This window comes from Lutra lutra, chromosome 11, assembly GCF_902655055.1.
Source record: "Lutra lutra chromosome 11, mLutLut1.2, whole genome shotgun sequence".
Taxonomy (NCBI): Eukaryota; Metazoa; Chordata; class Mammalia; order Carnivora; family Mustelidae; genus Lutra; species Lutra lutra.
Window position 1 is genome coordinate 70950351 of NC_062288.1, and position 19894 is coordinate 70970244.

The window sequence follows — 19894 nt, forward strand, 5'->3', positions numbered from 1 at the left end:
TCATATTGAAATTGGAAGCTCAAGTAAAGCAGGTTGCACTTCTCAGCGTGGGTGGGTCTCATCTAATGCACTCAAGGCCTGAATAGAACCACAGGAGACAAAATGGAGAATTTGCTCTTTCTGCCTGTCTTAAAAAGCAGAGACTTCAGTCTTCTCCTGCCTTCAGACCTGGACTGGAACTTCCACCACGGGCTCTCTCAGGTCTCCAGCTGACCAGCCAGAGATGTTAGGCATTCTCAGCCTCCATCATCACTTGAGCTCATTCCTTATACGAAACCCTGTACACGTATACACACACACACACACACACACACCCATACTAGGTCTGTTCCTCTGGAGAACTCTATCAGAATTCAAGCACAAAGACAACCGTTAGAACGATTTGTCTTTCCTGGGGAGCTTAAAACACCTGGGCTTTTTTTCTAAAATGTTTTGAAATTTATTTTCTTAAAAACGTGGGCCAACTATACTCTGTATTCCTCTCTCTGGATAATACCAACTCTCAGGAAATAAGGTCACTTTCTCAGATTCTTCTCACTTCGATCTCACCAACCATTTCTTTGCTGATAAGACTTAAGCTCAAAGTATCAACTATCTTCACCATAGTCTATGTTCTGAGAAAGAAATACTCTCAAAAACAAAGTATTTGGCCTTTGACTGATGATGTATGTAGTTGATACCTGGTAATGTCCTTATCTCTACTTTATCTTGTCCTATTTTAGATTTATAATCTTATGTCAGGAGAGTGTCATTGGTAACATCCTTCTAACTAAGATGTATATACCCGCACAAGCGTAGCGCTTGAAATCTCATTTTTAAAACTTGTAATCCATACATAAAACTTATAGATTTCTAAGTGTTTTTTTTTTACCTCCTTATCTGCAGGTGAGCTATCACAAGCTTTTGAGTCTCTCTGTTTTACCCATATGCGGTAGACAGGATAATCATCTCCTGAAGATGTCCATGCCTTAATTCCCAGAACTTGGGAACAGCTAAGGGCAATACAGATGCTACAGGAGTGATTAAATTAAGGGTCTTGATTATCCTGGATTATCTGGATGGACCCAATATAAACACAGGGGTCCTTGAAGGTGAAAGACGCAAGAGAGTCCGAGTCAGAGAGATCGCGTGATGCTCCACTGCGGGCTGTGAAGATGGAGGAAGGGGCCGCAAGCCAAGGAATGCAGGTAAAATACAGGTCTACAAACTGTAAAAGACAAGGAAACAGATCCCTCCTAGACCCTCCACAAAGGAATACAGCTCTGTGGACACCTTAATCCCCTTCATTTTAGCCCAGGGAGAAGCATTTTGGACTTCTGCCCTGCAGAAATGTAAGATACAAAGTTTATGTTGTTTTAAACCATTACATTTGTAGTAGCTGTTACAGTACCAATAGAAAACTAACACCAAGTCCCTGGTCTGGACCTCTACCTCCTATACTTTGCACCCCTGCTCCTAATCATGGGGGAGGCCCTGATCACTAAAGAAGAACCCCTATGCTTCTGAGGAGCAGGGTTCACAAAACCACTGCAAGAAACAGTTTTTCTCCAAGAGAAGATGTTTTCCTGGGGAAAAATTAGAAGGTTTGAAATTTCTTTTATTTCCTGAAATATAATTTCAGGGTGAAAAAAAAAAAAAAAACACCTCAGAAACAAATAGTCCATAGACAGGAGAAAAAATAAATTAACCAAGATAAATTCATTCAGAATGGAATACCATCCAATTAAAAAAAAAAAGAATGAAAGAATGAACTAGAGATGTATCTCACAGCTTGGATAAATAGAAAAGTCTATTAGTCAAAAATAAGCACTCTATGGAATGACATACAACATAATGTCATCATACAAAGACTAAAGATGAAAGATATTTGAAAAGATGAGAAAAAGATATAGTTTTATAGATTTGTAATAAAGGCAGAGAAAACACAAACAGCAATCTCTGATAGTGGGAATTTCTCTGAAGTAAGTCAGTAAATGCAGGAGAGCCTAAATGTATCTCTAGCAACTGATTTCTTAATAAAAGATCTAAAGCAAATACCTGATACTACTGAGATTTATTAATGATTTACTATCTTACACTCCATTCTTGTCTGTATGTTTAAAATGTTTTACAATAAAATAATATAAAAAAAGCTTTTTTTTTTTTTTACTATATTTGAAACCTTATTTCAAAAATATATACACACATGCATTCATGTGGAAAGAGAATTCTCAGGAGAGTCAATTTTTAGAAGTTTATTTAGTGACAGCGATAGAAACTTCTTAAAATAAGCTAGAAAATGAGGCTAATATTTTATTTCAAGAAAAACTAGAAGAAAAAGGCAGTGCGATTTAATAACAGGTATTATGACAAAACCAATTCAGTAATTGGTCATGTACTAGTATAAAATAAAAAATGACAATACATCAAAACTTTCACTCAGTTTCAGAACACAAATCGATGGAAACATTTTAAGAACAAAGAGACAAACAAATAAGGATCATATCAGGTCCCTGTAAGCCTCTCTGAAAGAAAAGATTAAATTTTGTTGAATAAAAAAAATAAAATCTAGGTGGCTCAGTTAGTTGAATGTCTGCCTCTGGCTCAGGTCATGATGCCAAGGTCCTGGGATTGAGCCCTGCATCAGAATCCCTGCTCAGAAGGGGAGTCTGCTTTTCCCTCTGTCCCTCACCTCTGCTCGTGCTCTCTCTCACTATACCCTCTCTCCAATAAATAAATAAAAATCTTTTTTTTTAAAGATTTTATTTATTTGACAGAGAGAGAGAGAGAGCGCGAGAGAAAGCGAGAAAGGAAACACAAGCAGGGGAGAGAGAGAGGGAGAAGCAGGCTTCCTGTTGAGCAGGGAGCCCAAAATGGGGCTCGATCCCAGGACCCTGGGATCATGACCTGAGCCAAAGGCAGATGCTTAACAACTGAGCCACCCAGGTGCCCCAGTAAATAAAATCTTAAAAAAAAATAAATAAAACCTGTAACAAGAAAATAAGCATGCCTGACATCACCACCAGTTTATGATTAGAATCAATAATTCAATCAGGGTTTTCATTCTTTCTAGAAATAAAGCTTTGACAGCCATGCTGCTATATTTGGCCACTTAATACATTTATTCTGTTATCCAAACACACAATGCTTTTGAGAAAGGAATTTTCTGCTTCCTCTTTCTAATTGCTTCTGCTGACCTATGATTACCAGGGGTAAGCAATGGCTTTTCAGAAAGTGTTTCATTCACGAGACTCACCACCCTACCTGGATTGGTATATAGCTGGCTCTCCACGGTTTTGCCGATGCACTGTAGCTTCACGGCCTGCAGGGAATCATCCACATGCACGATAGTTGGCAGACTGCCGAGGGTGTCCTGTACCAAGTTGGCCACTTCCCTCACATCAAAGAGCTTCAGCAGCTCGGAGTACACAGCTGGGAAGGAGCTCAGAAACACAGCCTTGAAAGGAAGAGATTTAAATCAACTCCAAGATATGCCCCAAGAAATCTGCTGTAAAATGTCAATGAGTTAAGACTGTGATAAATAATTTTGAATGATTAAAAAAATGAAGTAAGATGGTTCCAGTACCTAAAGGTAAAAGGCTGCAATTAAAAAAAAAAAAAAAAAAGCCATGTTTTAAAATGTGCAAGGGTGCAATATAATAAAACTGAGAAATTCTGGAAAATCACTGACATTAGCAAAAGGATTGGCAAAAAATCGCACAGAATCAGCAAAATGCAGCATGATCAAATGGAAAGAATGCTCAGCCAAGGCCTGGAATGCCATCACTTATATTTCCTTTCTTTTTAGAGGTTTCTCAGTGCTCATCTAAATCTCATTTACCTTGAAGAAACCAAACACATTGATTCCCGAAAGCACTGAAGTTATGGTTAAAGAAAAAAAATAAGACAGAGAACCAGAAGACCTAGATTATAGGTACTACTGGGTTGGCCTCTAATCAACTCTGTGACCTTGGACAAGTCACTTTAGCTTCTTGGATTTCAGTTTTATCACCTGTAAGATCAAAAGCTCATTATAACAAACCTTTAGGTTGCTTTGAGATTTACTATAACCCCAGAACTGTGTGTACTAAGAACAATATTCTTTATGTACGTGAAGAAGCTTGCTAACCACTTTTTAAGGGGAAAAAAGTGCTAGTATCAAATCCTAAGGGACACAAATTGGGCTGGGATGGTACATCAAAACAAACCCTGTCTTTTGAATTCCACAAAAGGAGAGTAATGGAAGGAAGTGTCAACCAGCCTCCAGTCTATCAAGCGGTGGGTGGGGGGAGGCACATGTTTCTAATATGCTAATATTCAAGTATTAGCTGGCTTACCAATGAGATCTGACACCAGCAAAAAGTAGGTCGAGTCTACATGTGCTGATGATTCAAATACAGAGTCAAATTCAAATTCATGGGTTTTGGCATTTATCTGTAGAGCAGCAGCAGAGATATACGCAAGAGCCAACACCCGTTTTTGACACCAGAACCATCAAAATGCTTCAGGGGCTGCAGTCAACAGCTACGTTCTCCTTGACTCTTAAACAGTAGAGGCTTACTTGGATGCATTTAAAGTTAATAACTTGGTATTCTCGGCTAAAGACTATATTTATATAACCTTCATTTCACTCTGCAAAGAGCTGAGTCATACAGATGAAGTTAAAGAAATAAGATACAATAAAATGAGCCCAGCCTTCTGATTACTGAAAAGTCAACTATGTTGATATTCCTCAGGAATCTTTTCATTTATCTGTTACTTCTTTATTTATAGCTCTTTACTTCAAAAACGGATCTGAATGTGACAGCAGTGAAGATACGTTATTAAAAAGGATACAGGCACAAGCACCTTGTGATAAGGGCAGAAAGATAGTTGGATCAAGATATCTAAGCTAAGGATTTTTATTGCAAATAAGAAAGAAAAGCCCAATTTTATTTTGACCTTCTTGGTAGCCAAGACAAATACAGAAAGATAATTATTAGGAATTTGGGGCAGGGTTGTACATTCCTCTTCTGCTCTTGGGGATCCAGGGAAGGGATCTGTCCATGGAAGGGGAAACCAAGAGCCACAGCTCCAACCCCTGAGTGGGCTGGCAGTCCTGTTGGGGCCGGGCTCCCAGAGACAGAGTCATTAGTGAGCCGGGGTTAGGGCAGGAGGACTAAATGAGCATGCTGGAAGAGTGAGGTTGGCCTGATCTGTGGGGCGCTATAAACTGATCGAACAGGAAGGCTTTCTGGGATGGCTGCTCTGCCTCCAGAAGGCAGCATTTGCCCTGAGTCAGAGCCCACAATGAAAAAATGCAAAAGAGAGCAAGGAAATGGGGTTTTGGACTCAGACCGGTGGATATCTGTAGCTCTGGATGTGCAGAATTCTAAGATGACCCCAAGATCTTTTCCCCTCAGTGTGGTCCCCGCGACTAAGTTATGTTACATAGAAAAAAGGATTTTTGCAGGTTTAATGAAGGTCACTAATGAGCTGATCTTAAAAAAATACGGAGATTTGGGGCACCTGGGTGGCTCGTGGGTTGAGCCTCTGCCTTCGGCTTGGGTCATGGCCTGGGATCAAGCCCCGCATTGGGCTCTCTGCTCAGCAGAGAGCCTGTTTCCCCCTCTCTCTGCCTGCCTCTCTGTCTGCTTGTGATCTCTCTCTGTCAAATAAAAAAACTTAAAAAAAAATATGGAGATTGTCCATATGGGCCTGACCTAATGACATGACCCTGATCCTTTAAAGCAGAAGTTTGCTCTAGCTCATGGTGGGAGGATTCAGAGAGATTTGAAGCATGAGAAGGATTGGACATATTGTTGCTGGTTTTGAGGATGGAGGGGCCACATACCAAGGAATGCAAATGGGCTCTAGGAGCTGAGAACACCCCTCCTCTCCTCCAACCCCTTGCTGATAACCAGCAAGGAAATAGGAATCTCATTCTTATGAACACTTGGAAGATTCTGAAAGTAAATTCTTCCCCAGAATCTCCGAATAAGCCATCGAGGCCAACACCTTGATTTTGGCTGTAGGAGACTGTAAATAAAAGATCTAATCAACCCTTCTAATCTATAGAATTGTGAATAAGTGGATGTTATTTAAAGCCATTAAGCACTTGGTTACTTGTCAGCAGCAATAGAAAAGTCATGTGCAGGGTCAATCAGATTAGTAACACCTTCATTCTCAGAAAAGACAGCCATGAAGGTGTGAGGTCAAAAGGGAACTTGGAATAAAAAAAAGCTCTAGAGTATTCCCCTTTCTCCCAAAACACAGAGGGACAAAGTCCTCTTTGCTTAATAAAGAAAACTAACCACTTCGTCATTTTCTATGAATTCTCCTAGCATCAGCCTAAAAGAAAATGATCACATCACGTGTGCCTGGGTCATCTCAGGGCAACTGCTAAGACACAGTGGAAACATAACTAAGGAAAAAGACTACTTCCCTAACTTTATAGAAGGGAAAAAACCTCTTGAGTCCCTAGGAAGGCATGTCACTGAGAAACCATGACTTAAACTTACTCTTAAAAGTAAGAGAGTATTTTTTCAGATGTGAATTTAAAAAGTTTTGTCCCTATTAACCAGTAAAGGTTTAAGATAAAAAATCTCAACTACAAGAGCTTTCATAAAAGTAGTGAGTTTCTGAGACCTCTGATCTAAAGGAATACTTGATTAGCTTGTTGGATTATCTTTTTTAAGTATCAACTGCTGAAAGTAGTGTTTGGCTAGTGCACAATTTGACTTTGAGGTATCTGGCAAGTTCCTCAAGCGTGGGGATTGTGCCATTGGCAATAGAGGCCAAAATGTCATTAAAAGAGCCTGTATTGTATCCTTGCCCATGTGTAAGAATTAGTTCAGGTGTGTAAAGAAGAGATCAACAAGAACAGCCATCACAAGTCAGAAAAAGCACAGCACTCTCGTTAGAGAGTTGGTACATTTCTGGTTTTTCCCCATTATACGTAATGCCTTCCAAATGTCAAATGGCACCAAGTTATCATGTTATTCCAAGGGATCTAGTTAGTTTTGTCTTCTAATCTCCCATTTCCCCTGCTAATTCTCAGTGATGATAAATCTCTAGTCTCCAGGGGATGGCAGCAAAGAGGCTGCTTCTCCATCTGACAGGTTTTTAACCAAATCTTTAGAACTAAAAGTGTATCAGAAGGATTAAGAAAATGTAGAGTAAGGTATTGAGAATGATTGCTCAGCACACGTTCAAGGCCATGCTACTTGGAAAGGGGATAAACCCTGTCCTTAAACAAAACCCATGGAGCTACTACTCCCAGTAATAGTATTTGGCAACAGCTGCCCAGCACTGGTCAAGTAAGATCAGTCCCAGGACGATTAGGGTCAAGATATATAAAACAAAACAACATGCCAGTTTAGCCAAGTCCCATACAATGAGTCTCAAGTTGACATATTAAAATGCGGTGCAAGGCTTGGGGTAAACAACGGTAACAAGTCGGCTCCAGGGAACTTCCTTCCTCAAGGCGGATGGTGACGCCATGTCCACACACCAGCGTGTGTTTTGGGAACTGAAATCCAGGCTGCTGCAGACCAACAGTCTCCCCACAAACAGTGAGAGCAGTTGGAGGAGAGGCAACCTAACTTCTGCTATGCTGCCGCTCGGAAGCTAGGGGACCTTTTCAAAATCTGCAAAGTTGCTCGCACTCCGTATATCAACAGGAGAGACGGATTTCTCATGAGGAAAACATCCCGCTGCTATGTAAACACGAATAAACTGGACTCGTTTTCGCTTTCCCAAGCAGAGATGAAAAAACATTACCTGTGATTGAGATAAGGCTCCCGACCCTTTGCTTTCTTGAGAAAGGAAGAAACGGACTGACATAAGGAGCTCCTGAATGCAGCAGCGAAATTCCTCTTCGTTTTGTCCACCGGTGGCGAGGGAAAAGAGCCTTCGAGATTGCACTATGTACTTAAAAATATACTCTTGTGCCTTAAAATGAAATGTTTTAAAAGTCAGTCTCAAAGGAAACCGAGAGGATTAACAATGACACAGCCTAAAAACCACAGGACAACATCAGAAATTTAAATTATTGATTTAAACACTAAGACCCGCGGAGATTTTTGAATAGAATTTACTTGTGGGGGGAGTGCCATTTCTCTCTGATGCTAATGAGAGAAAATGTTTAGCTAATTTGAAAATTCTTTCTAATTCTCCAGAAGTAGGAGCCTGAGATGCTTTCGATCCTCAGGTGGTTTTAGTTAACAGAGAGATACCTGTCTGCTTCTCAAAAATCACTGTGCTTTGCTGGCAGGTACTCTTGCCACTTAGCATTTTACCTTCCATCAGACCAACGTGATAAATTTATAATGAGGAAACTACTTGCTTTAAAAAGTGCATACCTGTCATCACATTATCTACTGACATCAAATGGAGTGGCACTCAACGACAGGACACGAGAGGACTCTCAGACCTGCTACTGGACAATTCCTTTAAGAACCTCCATTCGTCATGAACACATTTGCAAGTGGAGTGTTAGCATCTCCCTCAGAGTACCAAGGGCCCAGACATGTGGGCAGCACTAAACCCTGAGACCCAGTAAAACCTCAGGTCTCCAAGCCACCCTATTCTCTCTCAAAATGTCAGACAGATTGTTCTCAAACAGCCTCTGTCAGGGTGTTGAAGGCAAGAGCCAGGAAACTGCAAGCTGAACTGCCCACCCGTGGTCTTCTGTCCTAAGACCTCCCTCCTGCCAACCCTAGACTTCGCTCCGAGGGTTCTGGAGCTCAGAGGTACAAGGATTCAATCCCAAGCAGTTCCAGTGGGTGAGCCTGGCAAAGCTTCTTTCAAATTTCATCAGCTCTGGAGGAGCATAAACTGATTAACATCCTTGAATTGGGATGCCAGTACTATATCATCACCAATTACTGTCTGTGTAGAGGAAAGCAATTAGCTTAGGCATCACCATGCAACAGCTCTGTTTGATAACATTATCTGCTGTCGCTGGCGTGTCTTTACCTTCAACACCTCCTGGATGTGCTCTTGCCGTTCCGCTTCCGTTATCCGGTCCACGTACCACTTGAGAACTTTGATGAGATCTCTGAAACACAGGGCAAGAGAGACAGAAGGTGAACTTGCTCGAGTTCTCAGCTGAAAGCCAAAGATCCAACATTTTTATCATGAGGAGGCTTCTTTTCCAGTCAGTCCTCACAGCGTTCTGTCAGACCACTTCATCTCATGATATTAGGAATGTGCACACCAACATCACTATCTCTCTCTGAAGCTGAACAGAGAAATACTTCCTCCCAATGAGATTCTCCTCAATAGGGCCATGTCCCATTGACCCTGACGTTTCTGGCAAAGCTTCCCAATGGATACACACAAACAACAGAGAAAAGGACTCTGGCCAAGAAAGGACCTGGAAGTCTGACCACCACGGTCCATCTTGGACAACTGATAATTGGGATTTCTTCCCCAGTGACCATGTAAACAGCTGGATGAAATACTCCGTTGGAGGCCAAAGCGGGTATGGGGAAGGATAAGGCAACAACTCCCTATTCCAGATCACATGCCCATGGACTGATCTAGCCAATTCTTGGACCTGTGGGAAGAACAAGGCTTATCATTAGAGTGCCTTAGTAAGAGAACTTCCAAAACAGCCGTTTGTTTTTTCTTATAAGGAACAAAATTGGAATTAAAAAAAAAAACAACAATAATTCTCAAGATAGCAGTCTTGCTACCTTTACCTTTGTTCTGTTCTTGGTTTCTAGGAAACAGAGCAATTTTTAAAAATGTTCCTCTTTTCTCTCAGACAGGGAAGAACGCATAGATGTGGTACAAGGCAGGTGTGCCAGGAATGTTATTTTGAAGATAAATGTCAGTGAGTTTCTGACCACCCATAGCCCGAGAAGATTCCATAGGCCTTATCTGTCTTGTTAGGAATGATTATCCTGCTCTCCTGGACAACATAAAGTGTTAGAAATTACACCCTTCCTCTCCAGCTTCCACTGAAAAGTGGTGAGATATTACTAGGGCCCCAAACGTTAGGCCGAGTGGCAGAGTCAGGCCAATGTTTCTAACTATCCCTGATAGTACATTTCACTCTCTGTAAAAATCATGATGACATGCCATTCATTGAAATGTTGGAGTATTAAATCTTCACATGCCTTGAGAGGCGATACCCAAGATAACAGGATCAAATGCTTATTTGATTACTTATCTTTTATATATCACATGATGGGGGGAAAAGGGCAAAAACACGATTCCATCTTTTTTTTAACCACACTTCTGGGAATAAATGATTGTGCGTGTACCTGGTTTGGTGCTTAAAGTATAAGGTAAAAATACCAGGATAGTGATGGCAGTGTTAGAATGGGGAGAAAGAACTTTGGGGAACATTCCAGGGTTGTACTTAAGCAAGGCGAAAGACCAGGAAGATGTTATACCTAGCAGAGAAAGAGAGACGCTGTTACCTTCTGGCAAGTATCAACTGGGTTGCAGGGAGGCAGGTAAGAGCTACAGCTTGTCATTATTCATTCACTTTAGCCTTGCCTGCAGAATCTGAGCTAACAGGAAGGGATGAGCTGTGAAAATGGCAGTTCCTATCAAAGGGTCAAGCCCCCAGCTGACCTGCTTAATGGCTTCACAGGAATCAGCATGCATTAGGCAGGCTGTAGGAGCTCAGTAAATATTAACAGATAAATGAGTGAAAGAATTTAAAAAGATACGATGATTTCCTTTCACATCTCTTTCTTAAAGACTTCTAGAGTAAGCAAGGAATGTGGTGGTTAAATGGGGTTCTTTTTTTTTTTTTTTTTTAAAGATTTTATTTATTTATTTGACAGAGAGAAATCACAAGTAAGCAGAGAGGCAGGCAGAGAGAGAGGAGGAAGCAGGCTCCCTGCAGAGCAGAAAGCCCGATGCGGGGCTCGAACCCAGGACCTGGGATCATGACCTGAGCCGAAGGCAGCGGCTTAACCCACTGAGCCACCCAGGCGTCCTAAATGGGGTTCTTGGCAGCCAGGTTGAAATAACCAGACATTCAGACGAAACAATACCACATGAAATGGAGACAAGAAGAAAACATTTTATAGTTTCGGTTTTAGGAATAGAATTCAGAAAGGCTTTTTTTTTTTTTTTTTCCCCCAGTCCTTTTAATCAAAGTAAGTTGCAGCCATTAAAAAAAGATGTGTGAGAAAGGAAGAGAATGACTCAAGAGACACTTCAGTTGTTGTGGTTCATTTCTTCGTACACTCCCTTTTAAATTTTCCTATATTGCTGGTTCTGCGTAGAAAGGCTCAAAAGGAACTGCTTCTAAACCAATTACAAGATAAAGGCCTTACCTGTATGCAAGTGCCCCAGCAAAGTGACTCTCAATGTAAGTGTCCATTACAGGTTTAAAATGATGGAATTTGCTATCTTGCAGCAAATTTATTATGTGAACCTAAAAAGAAATTTGAGGTTTATAAAACCAAATACAAATTATGGGTTTTTTTGGTTTTTTTTTTGTGTGGGGGAGGGTTCTTTTTAAATGACTTACGCTATTCAGTGCACATTTCAGAAAGAGCCTTACGAAAGTCAAGATAAAGAGACAAAATTGTTAGGATATAATTGAAGTGAATTTAAACTCACCAAAGAATCAAATACTTTAGACCCATATTTTTGGGAATTTTCATCTAAAATTCCAAATAAGGTATCCAGTGTATCTTGCAGAAACTGTAAGATAAAGAAATAAATTAATAAGGAAAATATCATCTGCCCTTCCCCTCCAAATATTCTTTATTCCATGAATTTCCCAAGAGAGATAACAAAACACCATATACCTTTACTATCTCTGAGCCATCGATTTCTTTTATTTTAGAGAGACAGCCTGTGATCTTGTCTGGGTGGGTTCTCCATTTCAAGAGATCAAGCATATCACCTTTCCAACAAGAAAGAGAAGGTTAATCACCTTAGCAGAGAATTGTCTCTCACATGAAAGTGTTTCAGCAGTAAAAGCTAGAGTCCTCTATACATGTTGCCTAACCCTCCTGGTCATCCAAGTTTCAGGTTCCCCCAGACCATAACTAGCTCTCTAAGACAGCATTTATTATATTACAGTGTATTCTAATTATTTCTCTCTTCCCAGTGCTCTTGATTTACAAACTCCTACTTACCCTTCAGTTCCCAGATTAGCTGTTGCTTCATCCAGAAACCCTTCTTTCCCAAAACCTCTGGACTGAGCTAACTGTCGCTGCTTCGTGCTCTCACCTCACAGTGGCGCTGACCTCACTATTTCAGTTGTCTTTGTGCCTACTAGATTGTAAATTCCAAGAAAGAAAAAGCCAACATGCTGAGTTAGTATCCCAGCATGGGTACAGAGCAGGCAGATAGTTGGCAGTTGATAAATATTTGTTGAATCCTTTTCTGCCAAAGTGGGAGTTTCTTGAGGGTCAGAAACCTGCTTTATCCATAGTTGTGCCCCCAGCACTCAGCACTCTGCCCAGCAACCAATTCTACCTGGCAATGAAGGTCTTCTTGACAATGTGACCCAAACTTGGCAGGACAAGAAGGTCCCCTGCACAAGGATGACAAGTCTGGTCAATTGCTGGGTCATCTAGTGAGCCCGTGGACTTGAGAGGGCCAGTTTCTGGACGTCATGTTCATCTTCCAGCCCAGATTCTGGGCAGGTGCAGGGACCATGTCTTCCATTTCCTTCCCTTCCGAAACTGACAAGAGGTGGGCCTGAGTCTACCAGGGTCCTCGGAGAACCTCTTCCCCCGGTGAGGGAAAAAAATCCTTCCCTCGGCTTTTCTGGGCAAAAGTTAGTTAGCTTCACTAGTGTCCAGAGGGAGCAGGGAGACAGTGGCGTCTGGAGCCAATGACAGCAGGTAAGAACCAACAAGGCTTGTGTGTGTGCAGGAGCGCACAGAGCAAGGGAACCTGGCGGAGCTGGCTTCCCGGGCTCAGTGGGGCTGGAAGACTAGAACAGCCAAGAAAGAAGCCATGAAGGACTTCCCAGGCTTAATGGTGTGAACTCCACTTGAAAGCATTTCAGGAGAAACCCCAATGGGACTTGCTTAAAGACAGAAAAACCAACATGGAAACGAAAACCTGAAGAAAACAAAAATAAAAAAATCGAGGAAGAAGTAGTTGCGATGAAAAAAAAAATGCTGTAGTGAAGAGAGATGAGAAAAAGCAAAAGAATCTTCAGAGGAGAGAGAAGCAACCTTCACCTCAGCCAGATTCAAGAGAAAAACTTCACAAAGGACTTAAAAGTAAGAAATTTAGTCTTAAATAGAAATATTTATCTACATCAAACAGGGATAAAAGGATGGTTTAGAATTAGAAAAAATGAGGGAATTTGAAAAATAATGACTTGGAAAGAGAAATTTATGGTGCTTTCCATAGCAGAAAAACCTGAAAGTGTTTAGTATTCATGACTAACTCAGACATCGTGGAGGTAGGATTGGAACACCTTTTTAAAAATGACTGGTTACATGTAGAAGAGTAGATATTTCCACAGAGGGAGACCTGCCATGGCAGAGGGAGCACCGCATTCTTCTCCCATCTGTTTGTGGCCTCCCTCCCACATACTTCTTATTTCCTGCATCCTACCGCAGGAAGCCTTCCTGCCCAGGCATCTTCTCTCACAGTTCCCCAGCGCATGACCCCTGCCACTTACTCCTCACTTCCCACTCCACCTCCACTCCAGCTCTCACTCAGTCTCCCTCCTCTCTTTCTTGCCCCTCAGGGCAAGGCGTCCAAGGCCTAGCCCAGTGTGAGGAGTGTGTGCGGAGGAAGGAGGTAGCAGCCCCAGAGGCAGCAGTGGGAAACCAGGAACAGCACTGTCATCAGGAGAGCTGGAGAAGAGAGGACAGTGGTCCAAGACAATCAGATTGAGGTGGGGCTGTGGACCTTTCCTGCAAAAAGTCTGATGAATCTCTTGACTGCTCATAATGGAGGAAAGGAAGAGTAAAGCCGTATGTTCTTCTGGGTGTAATTAATCATGTTTACAAAGTGCTCAGAATTAAGTCAGAACTGTCATCACCTAGGTCTCTATTTTGCTGTCTGAAGATAGGTTAGTTGCAAATTAGGAGCTATGACCTATTGCTGAAAATGCAAATTTTAAGCATTCCATTCCACAAGCATTTAAGAGTATACTGTAGGTTTGACCTACCAAGAGCTAGAAAATAGATGGATGACATAATCCCTACTTTTTAAAAAATTTTAAATCACACTCTCAGGAAGAGACTGAATGAACCACCCATTATTTGGGGGAGAAGGGGACGTGGGCAAGTCAGCAACTGTACAATTAACTGTCAGGCTAAATTTAAGCACTGTTTTTAAACTTTTTTAAAAGTTGTGTTTAACAGCCCAAGGAAGAAAACAAATAAGTAAAAGCATTTATTCTCTGATCCCTACTTTCAAGAAGCTTAAAGTATCTCCTCGATCTGGCTGTCCCTGATGTCCGGCAGGGTGCTCCGGCCTTGGAACACTAGCCCTGAACAATACTGGAGCACAGAATCAGTGCAGAGACTCACTTTAGGGATTGTGAAATGCAAATCTGCTGTAAGAAACTATTTCTAGAGACCGTATCACTTGCTAAATGCCCGATTGTAATGGAAATGGGATTTGTCTATTTTCCAATTTGAGTAAAATGAATACAAAGCAATTTAATTCCAATTTGGAGCTGGATTACTTCTACACAGAAACGTGTGTCTAGCATGTAAATTCCAGAAAGATCAACTAACCTCCTTCCTCCTTCTCATCTCTTTGAAACACAGTATTTATCGCCTGGTTCATTCCCAGCTGTGTTACACTGACAAGGTTAAACAAACCCAAATGATAATTAAGCACTTATCAGTGTCCAAAACGGAGACAAGCATTGTCCTTCACATAGTGAGATGTTTAATATAATGACTTCTAAATATGTTTATTTACCCATATCTACCTGAAAATGTTCTCCACTTTTACAAAGCAGCAACTTCTAGTTTTTAGGATTTGGTTCTGTTTTATGTTCACAATTCTGTCTAACAACCTAAACCTGAGAACAAGAAAAGGTTAAGTCGGCCAAATACTTTGATGGGAGATAAGCTATTGCTAGGATTATCTGTGTGGTCGGCAGAACAGCGGCCCCATAGATGTTGATGTCCTAATCTCTGGTACCTGTGAATATGTTTACCTTTTATGACAAAAGAGATTTCACAGATGTGATTAAATTAAAGGTCTTAAAACAGGGGCGACTATCATGGAATAGCTAGTGGGCCCAAAGTAATCACAAGGATCCTTAAGACACAGAAGATGGTCATAACCATGTCAAGGTGCTACACTGCTGGCTCTGAAAACAGAGGAGAGGCCGTGAGCCAAAGAACGCAGGTAGCCCCGTTGGAAGCTAAAAAAGTAAGCCACAGGTTCTTCCCTAGAGCTTCCAGGACAAATGCAGGTGTGCTGACACCCTGATTTTAGTTCAGTGAAAAAGATTTCAGATTTCTGACCTCCCGAACTGCTCAATGATACATGTTTGTTGTTTTAAGCCAGTAAGTTTACAGTAATTGTTCCTACAGCAGGAGGTAACTAATACAACCTGAAATTATTCTACCAGAGGCAATCGGTTAAATGTGAACCTAGGCTCTGTAACAGACATACAACTAATCCACACAGAGTAAGTACAATTTTTGTCTGAAGGAGTCAACAGCAGGTTGATATTCTTATCTTCATAATCTCCGTAGGGATGACTGGCTCCATAAAAAATAACACCAGAGGTGTTGTAAATGCTTTATAAACTATATCTGGTTCTGTCAGTGAAGTTTTTATTTAAGTAAAATCATTCATCACTGAATACAGATAAACTCTTGATGTTTCTTAACTTGGCGATGGCTACCTTCAACCAAATGTATTAAAAATACGCAGTTGATTTTGAAAAATATTTCTCCAAAAATAATTTTGGAAGGGGAGAAACGAAATGTGAAAGGATCATTTGCCAAAGTCCTACATATATATAGCAGCACTGCAAGAGAAACTGAAAGGTAGCTTAAAAGAGGTCAATATTATAATGCGACATTTTACTTTTTTTCTGAGGCCATGTCCTAAGAGAAGAAATATGTTTCCTTCTACAAATGCTGTTCTGTGACACAAAGAAAGAACTAATCGCACTTACTGATGTTTAGGCACAGGAACACTTTATGAGATTCAATACCTTATTATAAAGTGATTCTCAACATAATGAATCTGACTTATTACTATGGCATTCAGAATGCTAGCCAGAAGCCTTATATGGCAACCATGAAGAATTAAAAAATATTTCATTTCCTTCCCTCATTACAGATGATGTTTTCATGACGATTTTCCAAGGAGAAGAGCTTGTTTTATTAATCATAACTTGGTAAACAATCACTGACATAAAAAGTATGGTAGAATAGAAAAGCAATATCCAGCTAATTAAACGAAAAACAGCCTTATTCCAAAGCCTACAATTAGCACTGTTTATGGAGCTATAAAACAAGAGAGATTAAATGGTGGTATTCTTTGTCTCTCCCTCTTCCTCTTTTTAAAAAGCAGCTGGGTTTTGAAGCGTTGTGCACTTGGGTTTCAATCCTGGGATGATTTTGAAATCTTTAAATTAGATGCATTAACAGACCATTGGGTCGCAAAGGTTTCCATTTCACTGGAGATCACAAACAGAAGGATCAACAATTTTTCTAGTGCAAAGTTCTTAAATATAACACTGGTGTTTATTAAACGTGTCTACCAAAATTCACAGGAGTGATTAAGTAAAAGGGCTTTCAAATAAAACAGCATGATACATTACCATTTTGTGTGAGTTTTGTGGAACAGAGAAAAGATGTTATCCAAAAAGACTCCTTTGTGGCCTTAATGGCTTGATGATTATTTCCAAGAAGGATGCCCTTGGAAAAGGGAAGTTTGAGGTAGCGGGTAGTATCCTGAAGATTTGTGTTTTCTTCACACTGTTAAAAATATTAAAAACAAAATATAAAAGGGAGGGATAAGAGACCTCATGAAAATGACTAAGCATCATTTCCATTTCTACTGTTTATGAACTGGGAAACATTCCACACAGGATTACAAATAGAATTTGGCTTTTAAGTAAAATACAACAAAGACAGAGAGAGAAGGAATTGAGCATGGATTTTGGGCTGGGACCAACTTGGGTCCGAATCCCAGTTTTGCTATTTCTCCCAGAAGAAACTCTATCACATTATCTGGCCATGCAAGATCACTATTTCTATCTCTAAAATCTCGGTATATTGTCGTAAGAGTTAGGTTCCATAAAGCCTTTTGCACAGTGCCTGATACACAGGAAGTGCACAAGAAATCATATTTGCAGTGACCACAGCATTTAAAAAAAAATGTTTAAATTCTTCCAACATCTCATCTGAGGTTGCTACTGAACACCTCCTTATTTTGAAAACTGGCAATTAAAGGAAACTGTTTTTCAGGGTTCTCTAAGAGTCCTACCATGAGAGAGAAATCTCTACTTCACAGAAGACACCAGCTAACAAATGTAAAAGGAATTACAGATTTAGAATATATAGTTTCATATTCCTAATGTAACTCTTTCTTTAGTTAAAGGTTGTCACTTGGGAATGCTAAAATCGGCAGGAAAATCGTTGGATAAAAAACTGGACATTTGGGATGCCTAGCTGACTTAGTGGAGAGTCCAACTCTTGATCTCAGGGTCATGAGTTCAAGCCCCACGTTGTGTGTAAAGATTATTTGAAAAAAAAAAAAAAAAAGAATTGGACATTCTTTGATGCCAATGCACCGACACACAGATTATGACATCCCAGAAGCAAGGGGACAAATATAACCACATGCACATGGTGGAGGGGGATCAGGTTGTCGTTATACCGATGCAGGACAGGGCAAAAACACGTAACAGCATCCATAATGTATTCTTACTACAGATGCTGAACTGAATCTAGCACAACAGCAGCTTTCACTTCCACTTCACAGTCAATACAATGAACAGAACGACATGCTGAACAATACTACAGGGAAGCATCCAGAAAAACCCCGAAGGCAGCACTTTCTGCAGGATGCCTGGGTTTGTCTCTTCAAGTCCAATGTCTTAAGAAAAAAGGATTGGTCTAGACGAACCGGCATCCAAGCTAAATATGACATTTGGTCCCAGATTTGGATCAACCTGCTGAAAAGAGGTTTTTGTTTTCTTTTGTTTTTGAAATTTATACACTGATTTAGGTTCTAGATGAGATTAAAAACATTAATGATTAGAAAATCATTAATTGAAAAAGTAGGTTACAAAATGTGAATATTATGAAGTAACGAAGATGTCCTTCAGCAGGTAAATGGATGAACTGTGGTTCATCTGACAATGGACACTATTCAGTGCTAAAAAGAAATGAGCTCTGGAGTCACGAAAAGACACGCAGAGTGAAAGAAGTGAAAGTGAAAGGAGTGGAAGAAGTCAATCTGAGAAAGCTCCAGACTGTATGATTCCAGCTATAGGACATTCTGGGAAAGGCAAAACTATGGGGACAGTAAAATGATGAGTGGTTGCTAGAGGCCAGTGGGGCAGGGATGAATAGGCAGAGCACAGAGGATTTTTAGGGGACTGTGATATTATAATGGAGATATGTTTTTACTCATTTGTCCGAATCCACAGAATGTACTACATCAAGAATGAATCTTAAGGTAAACTATGAACTTTGGGTGATTATGATACGTCAATGTAGGTTCGTCCTTGGTTTAAAAAAAAAAAAAAAGGTACCATGCTGGTGAGTGAGGTTGATAATGGGAGAGGCTATTCATGTGAGTAGGGAGGCAAATGAAAAATCTATATCCTCCTCTCAATTTTATTATAAACCTAAAACTGCTCTATAATATCATTTGGGTAAAAAAATCCATGCAGAAAAATATCTAGAGGGATATATACTAGAGAATTAAGAGTTAACAACACCCAGATAATGAGAGAATTATGTTTTTATTGTGAATTAACTCTATACTTCTTGGTAATGATAAAAGTGATTTTTAGGGGGACCTGGGTGGCTCAGTTGGTTGAACGACTGCCTTAGGCTCAGGTCATGATCCTGGAGTCCCAGGATCGGGTACCGCATTGGGCTCCCTGCTCAGCGGGGAGCCTGCCTCTCCCTCTGACATTTCCCCTCTCATACTGTCTCTCTCTCTCTCAAATAAATAAATAAAAATAAAATCTTTAAACAAAAGTGATTTTAAATTACAGTTCTGAAAAATATTTTAACAGATATAGAACTACTATAACAGGTTATTTTGAATGTAAGTTTTAAAACTCACATGAACTTTATTTCTTTAAATATCTTCAAGGCTAGCATCTTGGTAACAGGCAGGAATTTAAGCACAGAATCCCTCTGGCATTCTAGAGTACGGTGTGTGATTCATAGAATATTTTTTAAATTTTAAATAATAAATCTTTAGGAAAGACCTAACACATTTAGAGAAAAAGAATCAGATGACTACAGATGTTCTTACTAGCACACCTGCCCAGTAACAAGAGTACCTATAAACACGATAAACAGCCTCTATAATTCTCTTCTAGTGTTACAACTCCAAATGCTTTCTTTTATTATTGGGAGATACTTCATGGAGACAGCAGAGTGCATGAATGACACGTATATGGTTTAGAGAATCATTGCCAAGTAAACACTTCAAATGACTTCTTCAGAAAAAGTGCTTAGGCAAAGTAACGTTTTGGAACCCTCGAACGCTATCCCCTCCTGTCTTGCTCTTGGTGTCAGGGCTTGGACCACCCCAAGTCATAGCATGAGTTACAGCACCCCACCCTGCCCCCATTTCCTGCCTAGATCTCGTCTGCGGGGTCAGGAACACAGTCTGGTCTGCCGGCCCTCGCCTGACTTGTGCTCCATCTGTCTAACTACCACTTACTGTGACACAACAGACATACTGTCCAGCTATTTCCAAGCCTTCTCTTCAGGAGCTGGAGCTGGACCTAGTATGCTATGCTCCATCTGTTCACAGA

At 40.5% G+C, this 19894-nt stretch overlaps 1 protein-coding gene across 4 annotated transcripts in view; it reads right to left on the reverse strand.

Annotated features, from left to right (window-relative positions):
* DOCK4 (dedicator of cytokinesis 4) overlaps positions 1-19894 on the reverse strand; it is a 427767-nt gene that overhangs the window by 125300 nt on the left and 282573 nt on the right. For all 4 annotated transcript variants that reach the window (XM_047694527.1, XM_047694528.1, XM_047694530.1 and 1 more), the window contains exons 17-23: positions 16709-16865; positions 11742-11839; positions 11551-11634; positions 11262-11362; positions 8938-9019; positions 7741-7911; positions 3244-3436 (exon numbers count right to left, since the gene is read on the reverse strand). In XM_047694527.1, the coding sequence (XP_047550483.1) occupies positions 3244-3436; positions 7741-7911; positions 8938-9019; positions 11262-11362; positions 11551-11634; positions 11742-11839; positions 16709-16865 (886 nt within the window). The remainder of the gene's footprint in view (positions 1-3243; positions 3437-7740; positions 7912-8937; positions 9020-11261; positions 11363-11550; positions 11635-11741; positions 11840-16708; positions 16866-19894) is intronic.